Here is a 16,637-nt window from a genome sequence, read left to right as displayed (position 1 = left end):
TATTTATATAGTGTACCTATTTCCATGTATATTTCTAGAAGCTACTTCCACTGCTTTTGTTGTATGAATGGGGAGAAGAAAGTACAAAAAAATTCAAGAAAAAATAAGATGACACACACATACCGACAAGTTTGACAACCAGAATTTGCCCAAGCCCCTGCCACACCTTATACAGACCCATTTCTGCAATAGAATGATTCTCTTTCCAAAATGTGTTCAAAAGGGGAATACTATTTTGCATTTGTTTAGAGGTCTTAAATTTTACTTCAAAGCATTGTCACATTTTTTAGAGACGGGAAAAGTAAAAAGAAAATCTTCTTCCTTCAACTTCAACAAGGCACATTCACGCAATCTTGCCCAAACTTAAATAGATGAACTGAGCTCAGCAGTCATGGAAAGAGTGTTAACAGTGATCTAGAATATCGTTTTCTTCAGTGAATGGGTTTATAAAAAAGTAAAATAGCAATACATATTCAACTTAACAAGGAAACCTTATAGGAAACGCTTAAAGAAAAACACAGCGGTCCCTCTTCCCCTTGTCCCATTCCACGTAAGCCAGGGATGGGGAACATCCGGCCCATGGGCCATCTAAGGTCATTGAAATCATTTGGTCTGGCCCTGCCAAGGCATTAGGGATGAGTTGCTTAAATGTTTGACCTAATATAGCAGGCTTATTTTTAAGTTGGCCCACAAATAAGGTTATAAATATCCAAATGGCCCTTGGCAGAAAAAAGGTTTCCCACTCCTGACCAAAGGGAACCAAGTTTGATATCCCTTCAGTATCCATTCATGCACCTCTCTCTTCTCATATGGACACACTGGGCATGCATGGGTTTATCTTTTATTTATTAATAGAAGCCTGGTGTGCATGAATTTGTGCATAGGCAGGGTCCCTCGGCCTGGCCGGCGATTGGGGCCAATCGGGACTGGCTGGCCACGGGGGAGGGACTGCGGGAGGTTGGCCTGCCATGGGAGGTTGGCTGTGGAAGTGCACTGACCACCAGGGGGCAGCTCCTGCGTTGAGCGTATGCCCCATGGTGGTCAGTGTGCGTCATAGCTAGTGGCCAGTCATCCGGTTATCCAGTCCTTATGGTCGCTTAGGCTTCATATATACATAGACTAGTGGTCCGATGCACAGATTCATTCACATTGAAAGGAAATTAATTAGAAGAAATATTTTAATATTGCTATTCGCCCTTTCTCTATAATAGAAGTGTCAGAGATGAAAGAAAATTAGTAAAAATGCATATGAAAATAATATATAAATTGATTAATAAACAATAACAACATGATATAACAACAACAAAGATATGATATAACAACAACAAAGATATGATATAACAACAACAAAAACATGATATAAAAACAACATTGATAAAAACAATGACTGATAAATTGATTAAACTTATTCTAATATCTCCCTGTATACCACCTTAAGAGTTAAAACACTTTCAGGGTGCTTGACTAATTTCCCTTGTGATGAAGTATTTACAACTTTAACGTCACACGCTCTTTGAACTATATAACTGACCATGTCCGAAAATGGGTTCAGGCAGGAATATTCCTACTCTGTCTAGAGTTTGTCCTTGTGATTTATTGATAGTCATTACAAATGCTGGCATCACGGGAAACTGTCTTTGAATTAATTTAAATGGGAGGCCATTGTCAGATGGGGACAAATCAATTCTTGGAATCAGAACAACCACAGTCGACAATGACAGATCGAAACACAGGCATGTGATTGGCGCCAGCGAGAGCTTTCTATGTATCATGCATGCGCGAGGCAACATTTATTTTTAAATTGCCAGTGTGCATCATATGTACCAGGTCAGTCTGTCAGACAGTATTACAGTCGGTCACTTAGCCTTTTATATAGAGAGATATCAGGAACATAAGACACATAGAGTTAATTCAGATTCATAAACTTTGAGATAAATTATATTTCCCAGAATGGCATACCAAGCTTTAAGCAACCAGCCTCATTTTGAGATAAATGATTTAATCAGCTATTTTCCTGTTGATATAAATAAGAAAAAAATTAAAGCCTACTCTATGTTTTGGAGATAAATTTCTATTCATTCTACCTCTAAATAAAGGGGTAAGAAAACACAGGTTTAGAGTTGTTCATATGGAAAAAGACATGTGGGTTATGATTATTACAATGGCTTTTATTAACTGCATTTAATGTACTCATAGCCATAAACCTACGGTTATTCACCTTTCAATATTCTCATATGCATCTAATTTTCTCTGTCTCCCCACCTTTACCATAGGTCAAGCTATCATCAGCACTCACCTGGATTATTTCCTACTTGTCTCTATGCCTCCATACCATCCATTCCTATAGAGGAGCCAGGATGACCTTTCAAAACCTCAATGAGGTGAAATCATCCAACTGTTTAAAGCTTCCAATAACTTCTCATTGATGTGAGAAGAAAATCTAACCTCCTTCCACATTTCCAAAAGTATAAGGACTTCACAAGTCCTCATACTGGTCCCTGTCTAAGCCTCTGCCCCTATGCCTGGCCACACCCCCTTCCACCCTGGTCTTTTTCTCGCTATGGGGCCTCAGCTGCTCCTTCTACCTGGATGCTTCCCCACTCCAGTGTAAATGAAGAGTTCAACTTGCCATTCACCATACGCTTTCTCAAGGAGGCTTTCTCTAGCCTCCCAGTCTAAAGTTACCATCCGGGCACTTCCTGCCATGGCTCCCTATTTTGACTTTCTCACAACTCCTTTCAATATTTGATTTCCCTTCTTTGAAGATATTTATTTACTTTCTTGCTGCTTCCCCCTCTCAAACATAAGCGCCACAAGAGGTGCTTTTGCTGCCATATTCCTGGGCCCAAGAACAGTGCTTGGCTTATAAAAGGTGCTCAATAAAGTATATCAAATAAATGAAACAATCGATCAATTTAAAATAGCCGATGTTCCCTATATTTTCTGATTAATGGCTCTGTTCCCTCTGTTGAAAGAAAAGGGAAAGAAGAACTAGAGTGTAATTTTAAAATTTGACTTCAGAATTAGGTGGCTGAGATTCAAATCCCAACTATATCTTTTGCTAGTAGGTTAAATATAATTCTTTAAGCCTCAGTTATTACATTTGGAAAAAGTGGCATAATGCCCTAGCTTACAGGTTTGCAAAGATCAAATGAGGTGACAGATTTACAGGCATTTAATATCATTAAAATGTTATATAAAAGTTATCATTTCAATAAGCTGGAACATGAATAAGTAAGGAAAATATCAGAAACTGAATTAAATTTGACATTTAAACAATAATTTAAATAATACATGTGAAATGTATACATAGAACGTTTACCTTTTTGTAACTGGATATTCTCTGACAGATGTGCTCAACTTTTTCACTGCAGATGGCACTGAATTTACTCTGAAGTTCAGTAGGAATCACTTCATTTAAAGAGTTAAGGCTGGTGCAGTTTTGTACAAAATGATCATCACTTTTAGCTAAGGCTTCGAGAATCTGTAGGGACACACAGACACAACAGACACACATGCAAAATGCAGAACAGAACAAGAAAATAAAACCTTCAAAATTAGCCAAGAAAATGTTCACAATTCCACAACACAGGTGACTTCCCAACGCTCCTCTTGTGGCTGCCTCGGATTTCTATGTCCACCAGCCCTGGCAGTGGAGTGATGGGCTTGTGTGTCTGGTATCGCGTTCTCTGCCTTCTGTTGACTGTAAAAGGCTCCCTGAAGGAGGTGAGTGGACTTCCAAGATATCTCGTTTGATAAATCAGTACACTGATGTGGAAACTCAATGCCTATATGTTACTCAGAACATCTTTTTCCAATTTTATAGAACAACAAAAACGAAGGAAATCCAATAGAGTAGCCTCCTTACATTCCCAGTACAGAGAGTGCATTTAATAAATGTTTGCTGAAAGACTGAATAAATAAGAGGTTCTCTTGCCAAATTAACAATCAATGCTACCTGCAGTGTCTGTGCTCTGACAACAGCATCAGATAAAAGCGTCCTATTATGTATTCAATTTGTAAATCCTTTTGGCTATTTGAATCAATGGTAAGGCAGTGTGCGTGTGTCTGTGTGCATGTGTCTGTGAGTGTGTGCATGTGTGTATGCACACACACACGTTCACACGAATAATACACACCCCAGATCACTGAGAATTTCTTAAAAATTTAGAATTATTTGTCATATTTATATGTAGCATTTTTTATTGTTTAACGATCACAGGACTGATTACACCCTTACCTAACATTTTTAAATAATTTGTGAGAAATGTATAGATGGTATATTTATCTGAACTGCACCTCCACTTCCCTTTCTTATAGAATCTGGAGTGTGAGTTATTTATTTATTCCACTAATTAATATGAAATGTGAGTTACTAATCTAGAAATTTGAGGGGTTTTTACTACCTTTAATTTTCTTTTCTTCTTGTGTGCAGTACTAAACTTATACAGCATTCATATATAAAATAATCCATGTAATTTTGCAAATTTGAAATAGGAAATGAGATAAAATAATTGCAATAACTTGATCACAAATTCTTACATGGATCCTCTTTAGTAGTATAATGCAGTTGGGAAAGGGTTGCATTTTTAAAATATAGATTCTTTATCAATAGATAGATATATAGAGTGGTAAATGTCATCAGAATGATGGCATTTTTTTAAAAGTTGACTTTCAGAATATAAAACAGAAACATAATTATTTTTAAAATAGTACATTTATATTTCTATAATTATTTTCTCTAACATTTTAAAAAATATATGCTACAGCCCTGGCCGGGTAACTCAGCTGGTAGAAGTGTCATCCTGTACAGCAAATGGTAGGGCACATACCTAGGTTGTGGGTTTGATCCCCAGTTGGGGCTTGTACAGGAGGCAACCAATCAATGTTATTCTCTCTCTCTCTCTCTCTCTCTCTCTCTCTCTCTCTCTCTCTCTCTCTCTCTCTCTCTCTCTTTCTCCCTTTCTCTCTCTCGCAAAAGCAATAAACACATATCCTTGAGTGAAGGATTAAAAAAATACATGCTATAAATATTTTAAGTCTATCTTGAGTGCACATAAGTGAAACAAGAATTGAGATGAAGAAATAAAGGCAGTGAAGCTATTTGTCATATTACATACTTGTAATACCTGAATCGTCACAGGGTGATATAAAAGCAGACAAAATACTAAAGTTCTAACCTGTGGAGAGTCCCATAGGAGTTTGATAGATCTCCCTTGTAGAGGATAATGAAAAGCAAGCACAGGATCACCTCTCACTTCCTACATGATTTATCCTTTTGGATGAAGACTGGCTTCCTCCCTCCATGTCTTGCTGCAGGCTAAGGACTAAGGATAATATCCTTCACTACCAAGAATTATATAAATGTCTGAAAATCTAGTCATAAATCATCAATAAGCTTTGTGAAATTTTATGAAATAAAGTTGAGACTTGCAGGATTTTAAATTTCTTATAATGTATTTCATGACTTCAAATACTCCTCCGAGAATTATGCACATTTAAAAAAAGCACCACCCGGCGTGAAAATCATCTAAAATGTATACATCATACTGAATTAACAAACACAGCAAACTTACAAAATGCAGAGAAGGACTGCCAAAGCAACTAACACTCCCTTGGGCTAGCGTCCCATCTAACTTCCCACTGTGCTCCCAAAAGTACCAATAAAAAGGAAGACTATACACATACTGACTAATGGGGGGTGGGGAGAAGAATTTGAATGAGCTGACAGCTGAAACGAAACACATACAGCTCTTTACACGTTTTAAGATGGGGGTGGGGGAGGGCTTCGGTTGCTTTATTTAGAGCACAGTCCCTTGTTCCCAGGATGGCCCTTACCTTGGCAGTGAGACTGAAGAAACCTTTGGGCTCGATCATCTTCTCCACCACGTTGCACTTGATCCCAGCGGTGCTGTCGTACTCATACACAACCCCGTATTCCAGGTGCACATTATCCACCGTCAGACTCACATGCTCCTTCTTCCCATCAATGATGGCCATGGTGTTGAACTTGTCAATTACCTCTGGAATAAAGACAATTTTAATTCAGCAAATTCATGAAGGGTCTGTTAGTGTTTTCAAATAATTTGAGTCTCTTTGAATAATTTTTAAGGAATTCTTTAAAGGATGGCTAAGTTTAATGTACTAATGAAGTATATACCCTTGTTAACATTTTTTAAAAGAAGAACATTTTTTAGAAATATGTTTGAGTTATCCAAATCTCACTACTCTATCTTCACATATCCATTTTGATCTATGGACCATATGTATGCCTATTTACACCACTATAAACATTATACACACAATTTTACATTTTCTCATTAAAAGCATGCATGAATTAAAGTCAGCATTCTTGAAACTGCCTTAAACATTGGATGAATGTTTTCTGAAAGCAGAAAAAAATACATAAAGCCATATTGAAGAAGCAGAAAGGAGAGATGCAGTAATCATTTTTTCAGCAGAGAGGGTGCCTGAATTCTCCCAAATAGCATTTTCCAGAGAGCTCATTGAGAAAATTTCTCATCTTTCACTATATTAACATTTCCATTTGGAACATCTTCTTATAGGTTTTGAACTATAATCAGTCAGCTGATAAAAAAACAAAAAACAAACAAGCAAAAACACCTAAAGTCTCAAGTAAGAAACACTGAGAAATCTAACAGTAAATATTAAATAAGCAAAATAGAATATGAGTTTATTTAAAATAATTCTAGAAATAGTGGAAATAGCAAAAATAATTAAATCCCAACATAGCTAGAAATCGATTTCCAGAGCATCTCATCAACCCTCTCTACCTTTCACTGAGACAGCAATGATGATTAGCAGAAACTAACTCTAAATGAGGGGGGAAAAAAGCTTCAGGATGAGGTCCTGAGATTCATCTTCACTTAAAAAAATAAGATCATAAAAAAATAAGAGAATTGATTTATCATAACAGTCTTACTGCGCCAGTGAGGTTGAGCATCTCTAATACTGCCCATGAATGAGTGGCTCCTACCAAGTGGCCTTCCAGGAGTGGGGAGAAACAGCTTTTCCTAAATTCCCCCATACGAGCAGTGTGTATAGGGAATTCTCCACCTGTGCTGGTTTGCAAGAAACTAAAACTACAATAAAAATTTAGGGACACCCACCAAATATATGAGTGGAAAGATGCCAGGAAAACGGAAAAGAGGATTCAAGGACTTCTGTGAAAAACTTTTGAAACAATAATTCAAAGCATTTGTCAATTGCCTGAGCCCCTTCACCCTTGGCAAAGAAGCTATTGAATATAGCAATCTGCTGGCTTGCTTCACTGAGAAAAGAGATGATATAGTCCTTGTCAAAAGGTCTCTCTTTCTCTTGTTTGCACATTAGTTTGCTTCTTTCATTACTATCAGTGCTTCAATACAGTAAAAGTTACTTGAATCAAGAAATTATTTTCAAAAGAACTATGGACCTTCTAAACCAGGGCTTCTGGAATATAAGTGTGCATGCAGATCAGATTTTATTAACTTGGAGATTCTGAGTCAGTAGATCTAGGGTTGACTGAGATTCTGGGACTCTCTCTTGCTCCAGGTTCTGCTGATACTGGTCTGCAAACCACATTAGAGTAGTAAGGTCTATACAACATCTAAACTCAACACAAGGAAACACATTATAACTGAGATTTGAATCCTCATTCTACCACGTACTAACTTGGGCAACTCCCTTAGCCTCCATTTCTTCTCCTATAAAATGAGGATGGTGATAATTACACCTTATGAGATTTTCTCTTTTGATGACTTTATGAGATAATCTATGTAAAACACTTAATAAAGTGACTAACAAAGTGTAGTAGCTATTCCATGTTAGCTAGAAGCTATTATTACTTATGCATTTGACATGACATCTATTAAGTAACAATGACTTAAGGAAGTGGCTTGAATGGAGAATGGGCAAAAAGGTGAGGGGATTAAGAGGTACAAATTTATAGTTATAACATAAATTAGTCACAGAGATATAATGTGCAGCATAGAGAATATAGTCAATAATATAATAACTTCATATAGTGATAGATGGCTCCTAGACTTCTCATGATGATCACTTCATAAGGCATATAAATATCAAATAACTATGTTGGACATCTGAAACTAATGCACTATTATATGTCAACTGTAATTTAAAAGAGTTTTACATTCCCAAATGAAAAATGTAAGTGGCTTGAACATATCAGATTTTCAAAAATTGGCACATTGAAAAAGAATACTATGAACTAATAGTGAGAAAAGAAGGAACCCACCTTCTACTTTGCAATCAAAAGAATCCCCTGCTTCATCTCCGGGGGGTTTGGTGTTAGACTTTTGAAGGTCTTCTTGGGCGCTCTCAAGGCTGTTATAAACCCACTGTATGGAATCTTGCTGGAAATGAGGAAGGGAAAAAACCTCAGCGGCATTAGTGCTTCCTAAACATGCATATCCATTTCATAAACCTGCTTCAGAAGGAGAGCTGCAACCTTATTTTTCCTTCTGGTTTGTTTAAAAATAATAAATTTTGAAAAAGAAAGAAAATCAACATCAGAAACTAATAGAATGTCAAAGCCAACTATCACTGTTGTTTAACAAGCTGACCTTTTAAAGCTTGAAATCTTATCTCCCAAAAGTATGTTTTTAAGTAAGATACATTTCCCAAATGTCTTACTTAAATGCCTCAATTATAACTTAAAATGAACTATAAATTACATTCTAATAAATAAATGTTAGATGAACAGTTTTCCAAAGAATCAAGCATCTGTAATTGCACACACCCTTTAAGTACTCTCCCTTTAAGTGCTCTCCTAACAGTCATATATATTTTAATACACTTAATGTTTTTTGAATCAAACCAATAAAAAAGTTGGAAGACCATCTTTCATCTCATTGGGTTCTTAAGTAATGTAACTATCTTTTAATCCTCCCATGTCATAAATCATCCTATATCTTAATTGAAATAGCAGTTCCAGTCTTCCTATATAATAAAAGCCTAATATGCTAAGTGTCTGGTCGTCCGATTGGCCATTCAACCAATCAAAGCATAATAAGCTAATGATATGCTAAGGCCACTCAACCACTCGCTATGACATGCACTGACCACCAGGGGGCAGATGCCCCGGCTGGTAGGTTAGCTTGATGCTGAGGTCCAGCCGATCGGGACTGAGTGAGACAGGCTGGACATGTCCTGGAGCCCTCCGGCAGTCCCTCCCCGGCTGGCCAACATCCCATGTCCCTCCCCGGCCCTGATCATGCACCAGTGGGGGTCCCTCAACCTGGCCTGGGCCCTCTTACAATCCAGGACCCCTTGGGGGATGACAGAGAGCTGGTTTTGGCCCAATCCTGCAGGCCAGGCCAAAGGACTCCACTGGTGCATGAAATTCGTGCACCGGGCCTCTAGTATTTAGATAAATGAGAGAGAGAGAAAGTGACTACCAAGTAAAGGCTTTTAGGGTTGTATTACTCTAAGTTTATACTTTTCCTAGGTAAGATGATAAATTGAATTGCACTACTGAAGTGTGATATAATTTGTATTATCCATTTTTCTCTTATTTATTAACTTCACAATTGTGTTTAGTTATATTATTGCTATGCATCATTAAAATGCTAACATTTGATCATTCAAATACATCTTGGTAACCTGTTGTGGCCTCCAATGACCCATATCCCCCAGAATCTATTCCTTTAGGTGACTCCTCCCACACTGACTCTGGGCTTGATCATGTGATCTGATTTTTCCAAAGGGATAGAGCAAGCATGATGTAAATAGAGAGTTGATCAATTGTATTATCCCCTCTTGAAATCCAGACACCATGAAGAAGGGAAATCCTGCTGAAGACTGGAAAGGGAGGCCGTATGGGGGAGTCTGGAGAGAGGTTCGCAGCAGCAGAACTGCAGTGCCCAGTCAGTCCCAGCACAATGCAGACGTGCCAGTTCCCTCACAGGAACTGACACCCAATCAGCCCACAGAATCAAGAGAAATAATCAATCACTACTGTTTTAAGCCACCGAGTGGTGGCACAGTCTGTTTTGTGGCAATGAATACCTGATGTTATTCATTTTGTAAATTTTTCTATCCATGTGTTATTTTTCTCAATCATTTTATTGATCAACAATACCTCTCCAAGAAGAAAGGCTGGGAAAATAAAAAGGAGTAAAACTGAAATCAACTTAGCTACTTATTAAAATTCTGATAGAAGGGGAAAGATTTGATAATTTCAGAAATGTCCCTTACAAAAATTCATTCAATAATACAATTCAATAAGTATTTATTGAACTACTTACTATCAACCAGAATAACCTATGCACCAATGTGTGAATTCTAATTTGCTATGCTAATTTGACCTATTGGTAAGTAAAATTGATGAGCTATTTGCTTGTATGTGCAATATTTTGCAGGGTGTTCGGCCTGAACTATGAGAAAACAGCCATTTATCCTTCTGATTTGGACACAAAGTCTTAGTCCCCAATCCAGAAAACAGTACTTCAGTACACATGACAGAAAAAAATGCAAAGCCTCTCATCTGAAGATTTTTTTGCATTTAAAATCCTTTTGTATTTAGTGGATTAAACTGAATTTTCTCTTTTAGTCCAATATGCACTTGCACCTCATGAGATAATAAGCTTTGCTTATAAATTAGGATTGTAATTTTATTTTTTGTATGACACTTGAAATTTGGACCAGAGGATAGTGCTGACAATTTTAAATAATGACAAGTATTTTCTTTTCTGAGCTAAATTCAATTGGCTAAATTAATTTATCCAAAAATCTACTGCAGACCCCATAATACCCATAAATTTTTGTTTTTCACAAAATTCTAATAGTAAACATTGTAAGCATTTATAATTCGTATCTACAGACACAGAATGACCATCTTATATTCTCAAGCAAAGACAAGGGTCAGGAAAACAGTTTAAACCTTTGGATCTCAATTTGATAAATTTAAAAACTCAAATCCCAGGGCATTTTTTAAACAGGTGATAATACTGCAACAATGAAATGTAACGTTTAAGCACAATCGATCATCACCCATTATTTTGACAAAGCAATCATGATGAGATTTACAATGCTGTGCTTAAATGTGAACCTAGAAGTAGAAACCACAAACATCTCTGGCACTTCCTGTGCTGTCCCTGGAGTTTCTATGCACGTTTGCAATTAGATCTAGATAAGCTGAGAGGCAGCTTACCTTGGTTGGTCTCCTGTACTTCCTGCAGGCCGTGACATGTGCAATGACGCTGGCATGTGTCTCTTTGCTGACATTGATCCCATTGACTTTGATGATACACTGTCCAGGGTGAAGACCGGCTGCTGCGGCCACAGTTCCTTTAAATACAATTGGAAAATTTCCAGAAAGTCATTTTAGATTTCTTTTTATCACATATGCAATAAGGAAAGCAATTAAAAATATATAATAAACAGCTAGTGTGTTTTTGATGATTTGTTTCTGATAGCAATGCTCTCTCAACATGTTGCTATTTAACGGGTCATTCAAACTGTGAGTAACAGAATATTTTCCCACCTCCCTATGAATTAGTTTGAAGGGATATTGTAAAGTAACCTTTTTAATGCTAATCAGTTATTTTCCCTTTAAAATGTCTAGTCAGTCTAATTTTCTGAATATGCATATATAATGGCAAAATGAGAAAGCCAGAATCATGCCTTATTTATCTTTTTTTAGTTTACAAAAATCTCTAAAGATTAAAATAGAATTCCCTTTCATTTTTAAAATACCAACAATTAAAAGAAATTCTTAAGAAATCAAATCAAATCAATTAGCAATTACAAGTGGACTGGATTTGCTAAGAAAAGTAAGTTCAGGAACCAGAGAACTGAAGAATAAAATTAATCAGATAACATCAACTGCCCATCATTTATTTGCATAGTTGCATTTATTTGCAACTGCCCATCATTTATTTGATTTAAGTATGGAAGTGGCATATCCAAACGAGTGAGTTAAGATTTTTCAGACCTTCCAGTCATTATTATTTGATATTCAAAACACCATTAACAAAGCAATTAATATAATTAATATAAATAACTACAAAACTTATAAGTATGTTAAAAGAGCCTTTCTTTATAAGCAATTTCCCCTATGAAAGAATTAACAAAAATCTTAAAGAACATAATTTATATTCAATAATTGTCCTCACTAAAATTCACTCCCAGAAATTTTAAGTGCTTTTTCTGGATTTAACTGATTCTTGCTGGAGTGAGGGACATTCCCAACAGAAAGAACAGCCTGAAAACAGGCACTGTGTCAAGAAATAACCTGGACATTCAGGGACATATTAGCAGCTGGGAGTGTGAACTTAGAACAGAAAGGGTACTGGAGAGCAGAGCAGAGCCAGGTTGGAAAGTTCTGGGTGCTTTGTATGAAGTCCTAAGTCTGAAACTTACTATATATGGAAGAGAAAAAGATTTAAGAATTTTAAGCACAGAAGTGACATGATTCCCCCCCAAATGGACTATGGGTTATTGGAATTGAAGTCAAAAGTCAAAATCACAGCATCTACTGCAATTTTCCAGGCTGGAACTAAGGTAGCATTAGTCATAAAGAAGAGAATGAGATCAAGTATTTGATGTGTGATGATGGAATTTGTGGAGAGGCTACAGTACCCAAGATCACTCCTGTGCCTTTGGACTCAGTGGCTGAGTAGATGGAGTCACTTAAAAAAAGAAAGAATACAGAAGGTAAAGCAGCTTTAGAGAATGAATGATAAGTTCTTTTGAGAAGAATGCTGAGCTTTAAGGTGCCCCAGGGCCATACTATATAATAAAGAGGTGATATGCAAATTGACCATCACTCCAACACACAAGATGGCCGCCCCCATGTGGACACAAGATGGCCGCCCCCATGTGGACACAAGATGGCCACCACAAGATGGCCACCACAAGATGGCCACCACAAGATGGCCAGCAGGGGAGGGCAGTTGTGAGCAATCAGGCCAGCAGGGGAGGGTAGTTTGGAGAGACCAGGCCTGCAGGGGAGGACAGTAAGGGGTGACCAGGCCTGCAGGGGAGGAAGTTGGGGGGAACCAGGCCTGTAGGGGAGGGCAGTTGGGGGTAACCAGGCCATCAGGGGAGAACAGTTAAGGGCGACCAGGCTGGCAGGGTAGGGCAGTTTGGGGTGACCGACCGGGCCAGCAGGGGAGGGCAATTAGTGGTGACCAGGCCTGCAGGGAAGGGCAGTTAGAGGCAACCAGGCTGGCAAGGGAGGGCAGTTAGGGGTGACCAGGCCTGCAGGGGAGGGCAGTTAGGGGTGACCAGGCTGGCAGGGAAGGGCAGTTAGGGGCAATCTGGCCAGCAGGGGAGAAGAGTTAGGGGTGAACAGGCTGGCAAGAGTGGGAAGTTAGGGGTGACTGGGCCAGCAGGGGAGGGACATTGGAGGTGACCAGGCTGGCAGGGGAGGGCAGTTAGGGGCAATCAGGCCAGCAGGGAAGCAGTTAGGTGTCAATCAGGCTGGCAGGGGAGTGGTTAGGGGGTGATCAGGCTGGCAGGCAGTTGGGAGACAGTAGTCCTAGATTGTGAGAGGGATGTCTGACTCACAACGGGCAGTCAGACATCCCTTGAGGGGTCCCAGATTGGAGAGGGTGCAGGCTGGGATGAGGGACACACACACCCCCCATGCACAAATTCCGTGCACCTGGCCTCTAGTTATGTATGTAACAAACAATTGGATCTGGGCGATAGTACACAAGCAAGAAATCTGGGCTGGAGAGAGAAATGCAGAAATCCCTGGCAAAGATGATCAATATGATTGTTTATGGAGAACAAGCAAAAAGAGAATAAAATATAAACCAAGTTTTTAGTCACTAAAATCATTTAATTTAAAATGCATTTTATAGTTTAATAAAATGCATGGCTTATAGGAATTCTTGAAGTAATCATATGGCAACAGGCTATAAAGCACACAGATCATTTTTAAACCTGAAAACTCACATCTTTGAATTAATGACAAAAAGGTAATTACTTGCTGTCAGAAAAAAAGACAAATAGATGCCCTTAAAATCATTATATCCTCTGGCTAAACTGAAGCATGCAGAAAAGTCATTTTAGGCGGCATGATTCGTTATTAACTTTTTAACAGTGATACATATGCCCTACAATTTTTAAACGTTTTTTTAAAATATTGTTTTAAGGATATACTACTATTGAGTTAATACAGTAAAATATGATGAGAACATTCATAACATGATTATGTACATTTTAAACAGATTCTTGTTTAGTGAAGAATGTAATACATGCTGGAAAGCTGTTCACCACGCAGAATAGCTTTCTCACCTCTTCCCACCGCATGCACAACCGATGGGCCATATCCCCGGATCTGGAATCCAAGTCCGTCGGCTGAATCTGGGATCTTCACTGTCCTAAAATCAATCCGAAAATAGGGTAAAATGACTTTAAAGCACCACAACTGGTTAAAACAATAGTTGTCCAAACTTTTATTTACTCTTTCAAAAAATTCATATTGAGGGTCGACCCTGTGAAAAACACTGGGTTCCAAACCCTCAAGGGAAGCCTCAGGGTGCAGGCCCTCGGAAAGGCACGGAGCAGGCACACACTGCAGATTTCTCGCTTGACAGTCATTGAAAGTACAACCTGAGTCAGGACAAGCTCTGGGCTCAGACACTCCTCGCACTTTTAGTCACTTGATAGTTGGATAACTTGAATGAACTCCTTAACTTTTCTGAGTTTCCAGAAAGATGATAGTGTTAAAACTTACTTTGCAATGTATCGGTGGAGATGAAAAGAGGTACCACTGGTCAATTGCCCTGCATTGTGCCATGAGCTAGGTAGGTATTTAACAAAATGGAAGCTTCCCCCTTTGTTTACTATTACAAAGAACACATAGGTGCACACTGTGACATTTCTTTGCTAACATTAACATAAAAGAAACAGAGTTAACACATTGCTACCTGTTGGGAAATCCATAAAAAAAACAACAACAAAGAGCCAGTTATAAAGAACAGATGCATCAAACACTACATCAAATCAATTTAAGAATATGATTAACATTAGTATTTATCCAGTGGTATTTTAAAAGAATAACATAACAAAAGGAAAACCTGCATAAGTAAAAAGAAATTTTCAATGAATCCACAGGGGAAAGAAGATGAAGGGGTGGAAAACTTGAGTAAGCTGACAGGGCAAACCAGGGAGGGATGTCCGATTTGGCACTAACAAATCAGCTACTCCTTAACAGTGGTTCTCAACCTTTCTAATGCTGCGACCCTTTAATACAGTTCCTCATGTTGTGGCTCTACAGCAGCGGTTCTCAACCTGTGGGTTGCGACTCACAGGTTGAGAACCACTAGCAGGGTCGCCTGAGAACATCGGAAAACACAGGTATTTACATTACAATTCATAACAGTAGCAAAATTACAGTTATGAAGTAGCAATGAAAATAATTTTATGGTTGGGGGTCACCGCAACATGAGGAACTGTATTAAAGGGCCGCGGCATTGGAAAGGTTAAGAACCACTGCCTTAGAAGGAAGCCAGAAATCAGATAGTGACAATGAAAAGCAGAGAACAGGAGATAAGATGGAACCTCATAATAAAAATGAGTATAATAAATTGCGGTAGAGAGCACAGACAAATGAATACGATGCAATAAATTTTGATGGATAGCCCTTGATGCTCAAGAAACAAGTGTTCGCCAAAAGCTGCTGAATGAATCATGAAATAAATGCAGCAGTACTTCAAGGGCACATTAAACAGTCTCAAGTCTTATTTGTAATTTATGAAATAGTTGTTGGAGCAGTTTGAGCACCATGATGCCTAGAACATTTGAGAAAGCCAGGTAGTGCATTTAGACCTGAAGGCCGGGGCTGGCACTGCCACCTAAAATATAACCCCGGCAGGCATTCGGGCATTCGGCGACAAAAATGCACATTGCCTATTCCAGGGAACCCTGAAAGTATTATCATACATTAGGTTATACACTAGGAAGTGATCTGCATATTGGTGGGATGGAGATCAAGGAATGAATTTATCCTTTATCCTTAATTAGATAATTTTTTGGTATATAAAACTGTATCTGCTTTCTTTTATTTATTATTATTTTTTTAAATATATTTTTATTGATTTTTTACAGAGAGGAAGGGAGAGGGATAGAGAGTTAGAAACATCAATGAGAGAGAAACATCGATCAGCTGCCTCCTGCACACCTCCCTACTGGGTATGTGCCCACAACCAAGGTACATGCCCTTGACCGGAAATGAACCTGGGACCCTTGAGTCCACAGGCCGACACTCTATCCACTGAGCCAAACTGGTTAGGGCTCTGCTTTCTTTTAACAGAAACTTGTCACTAGAGTCTGTCAAGTATAAACTTAAAAATAGAAAATAACTGGGGGGGGGGGAGGGGGAGGGGAATAAATACATTTTCTGAGCATGAAATAAAAAACAGAGGTAACTCATACTTCTATATATTACCAGTGAGAGCTCACTTTGTCTGAAATAACTTAGAGCTTTCAGGCCATGATGAATTATTGTTCTTTAGCATTGTGCAGAATTCTTGGTGGCCTCTCAATCCTTCCTAGGCAAGGTCTTCTATCCTTCTAATATGGCTATGGAAGCTGACCCAACTCTAATCTTCTAGAAGATTATTATACTTTTCTTAACAAAATTTGTACAAAACACTAAAGAT

The 16,637-nt window shown here is 38.3% G+C and overlaps 1 protein-coding gene across 1 annotated transcript in view; it reads right to left on the bottom strand.

Annotated features, from left to right (window-relative positions):
* Positions 1 to 16,637, bottom strand: part of PREX2 (phosphatidylinositol-3,4,5-trisphosphate dependent Rac exchange factor 2) — a 225,313-nt gene that overhangs the window by 100,631 nt on the left and 108,045 nt on the right. The window contains exons 19-23 of the mRNA XM_080646985.1: positions 14,269 to 14,354; positions 11,174 to 11,310; positions 8,258 to 8,375; positions 5,839 to 6,023; positions 3,323 to 3,484 (exon numbers count right to left, since the gene is read on the bottom strand). Coding sequence (XP_080503111.1) covers positions 3,323 to 3,484; positions 5,839 to 6,023; positions 8,258 to 8,375; positions 11,174 to 11,310; positions 14,269 to 14,354 — 688 coding nt within the window. The remainder of the gene's footprint in view (positions 1 to 3,322; positions 3,485 to 5,838; positions 6,024 to 8,257; positions 8,376 to 11,173; positions 11,311 to 14,268; positions 14,355 to 16,637) is intronic.

Source organism: Plecotus auritus, assembly GCF_963455305.1.
Source record: "Plecotus auritus genome assembly, chromosome: 11".
NCBI classification, from domain to species: domain Eukaryota; kingdom Metazoa; phylum Chordata; class Mammalia; order Chiroptera; family Vespertilionidae; genus Plecotus; species Plecotus auritus.
The sequence above is the reverse complement of the archived record's forward strand: the minus strand, read 5'-3'. Positions and strand labels throughout refer to the sequence as shown.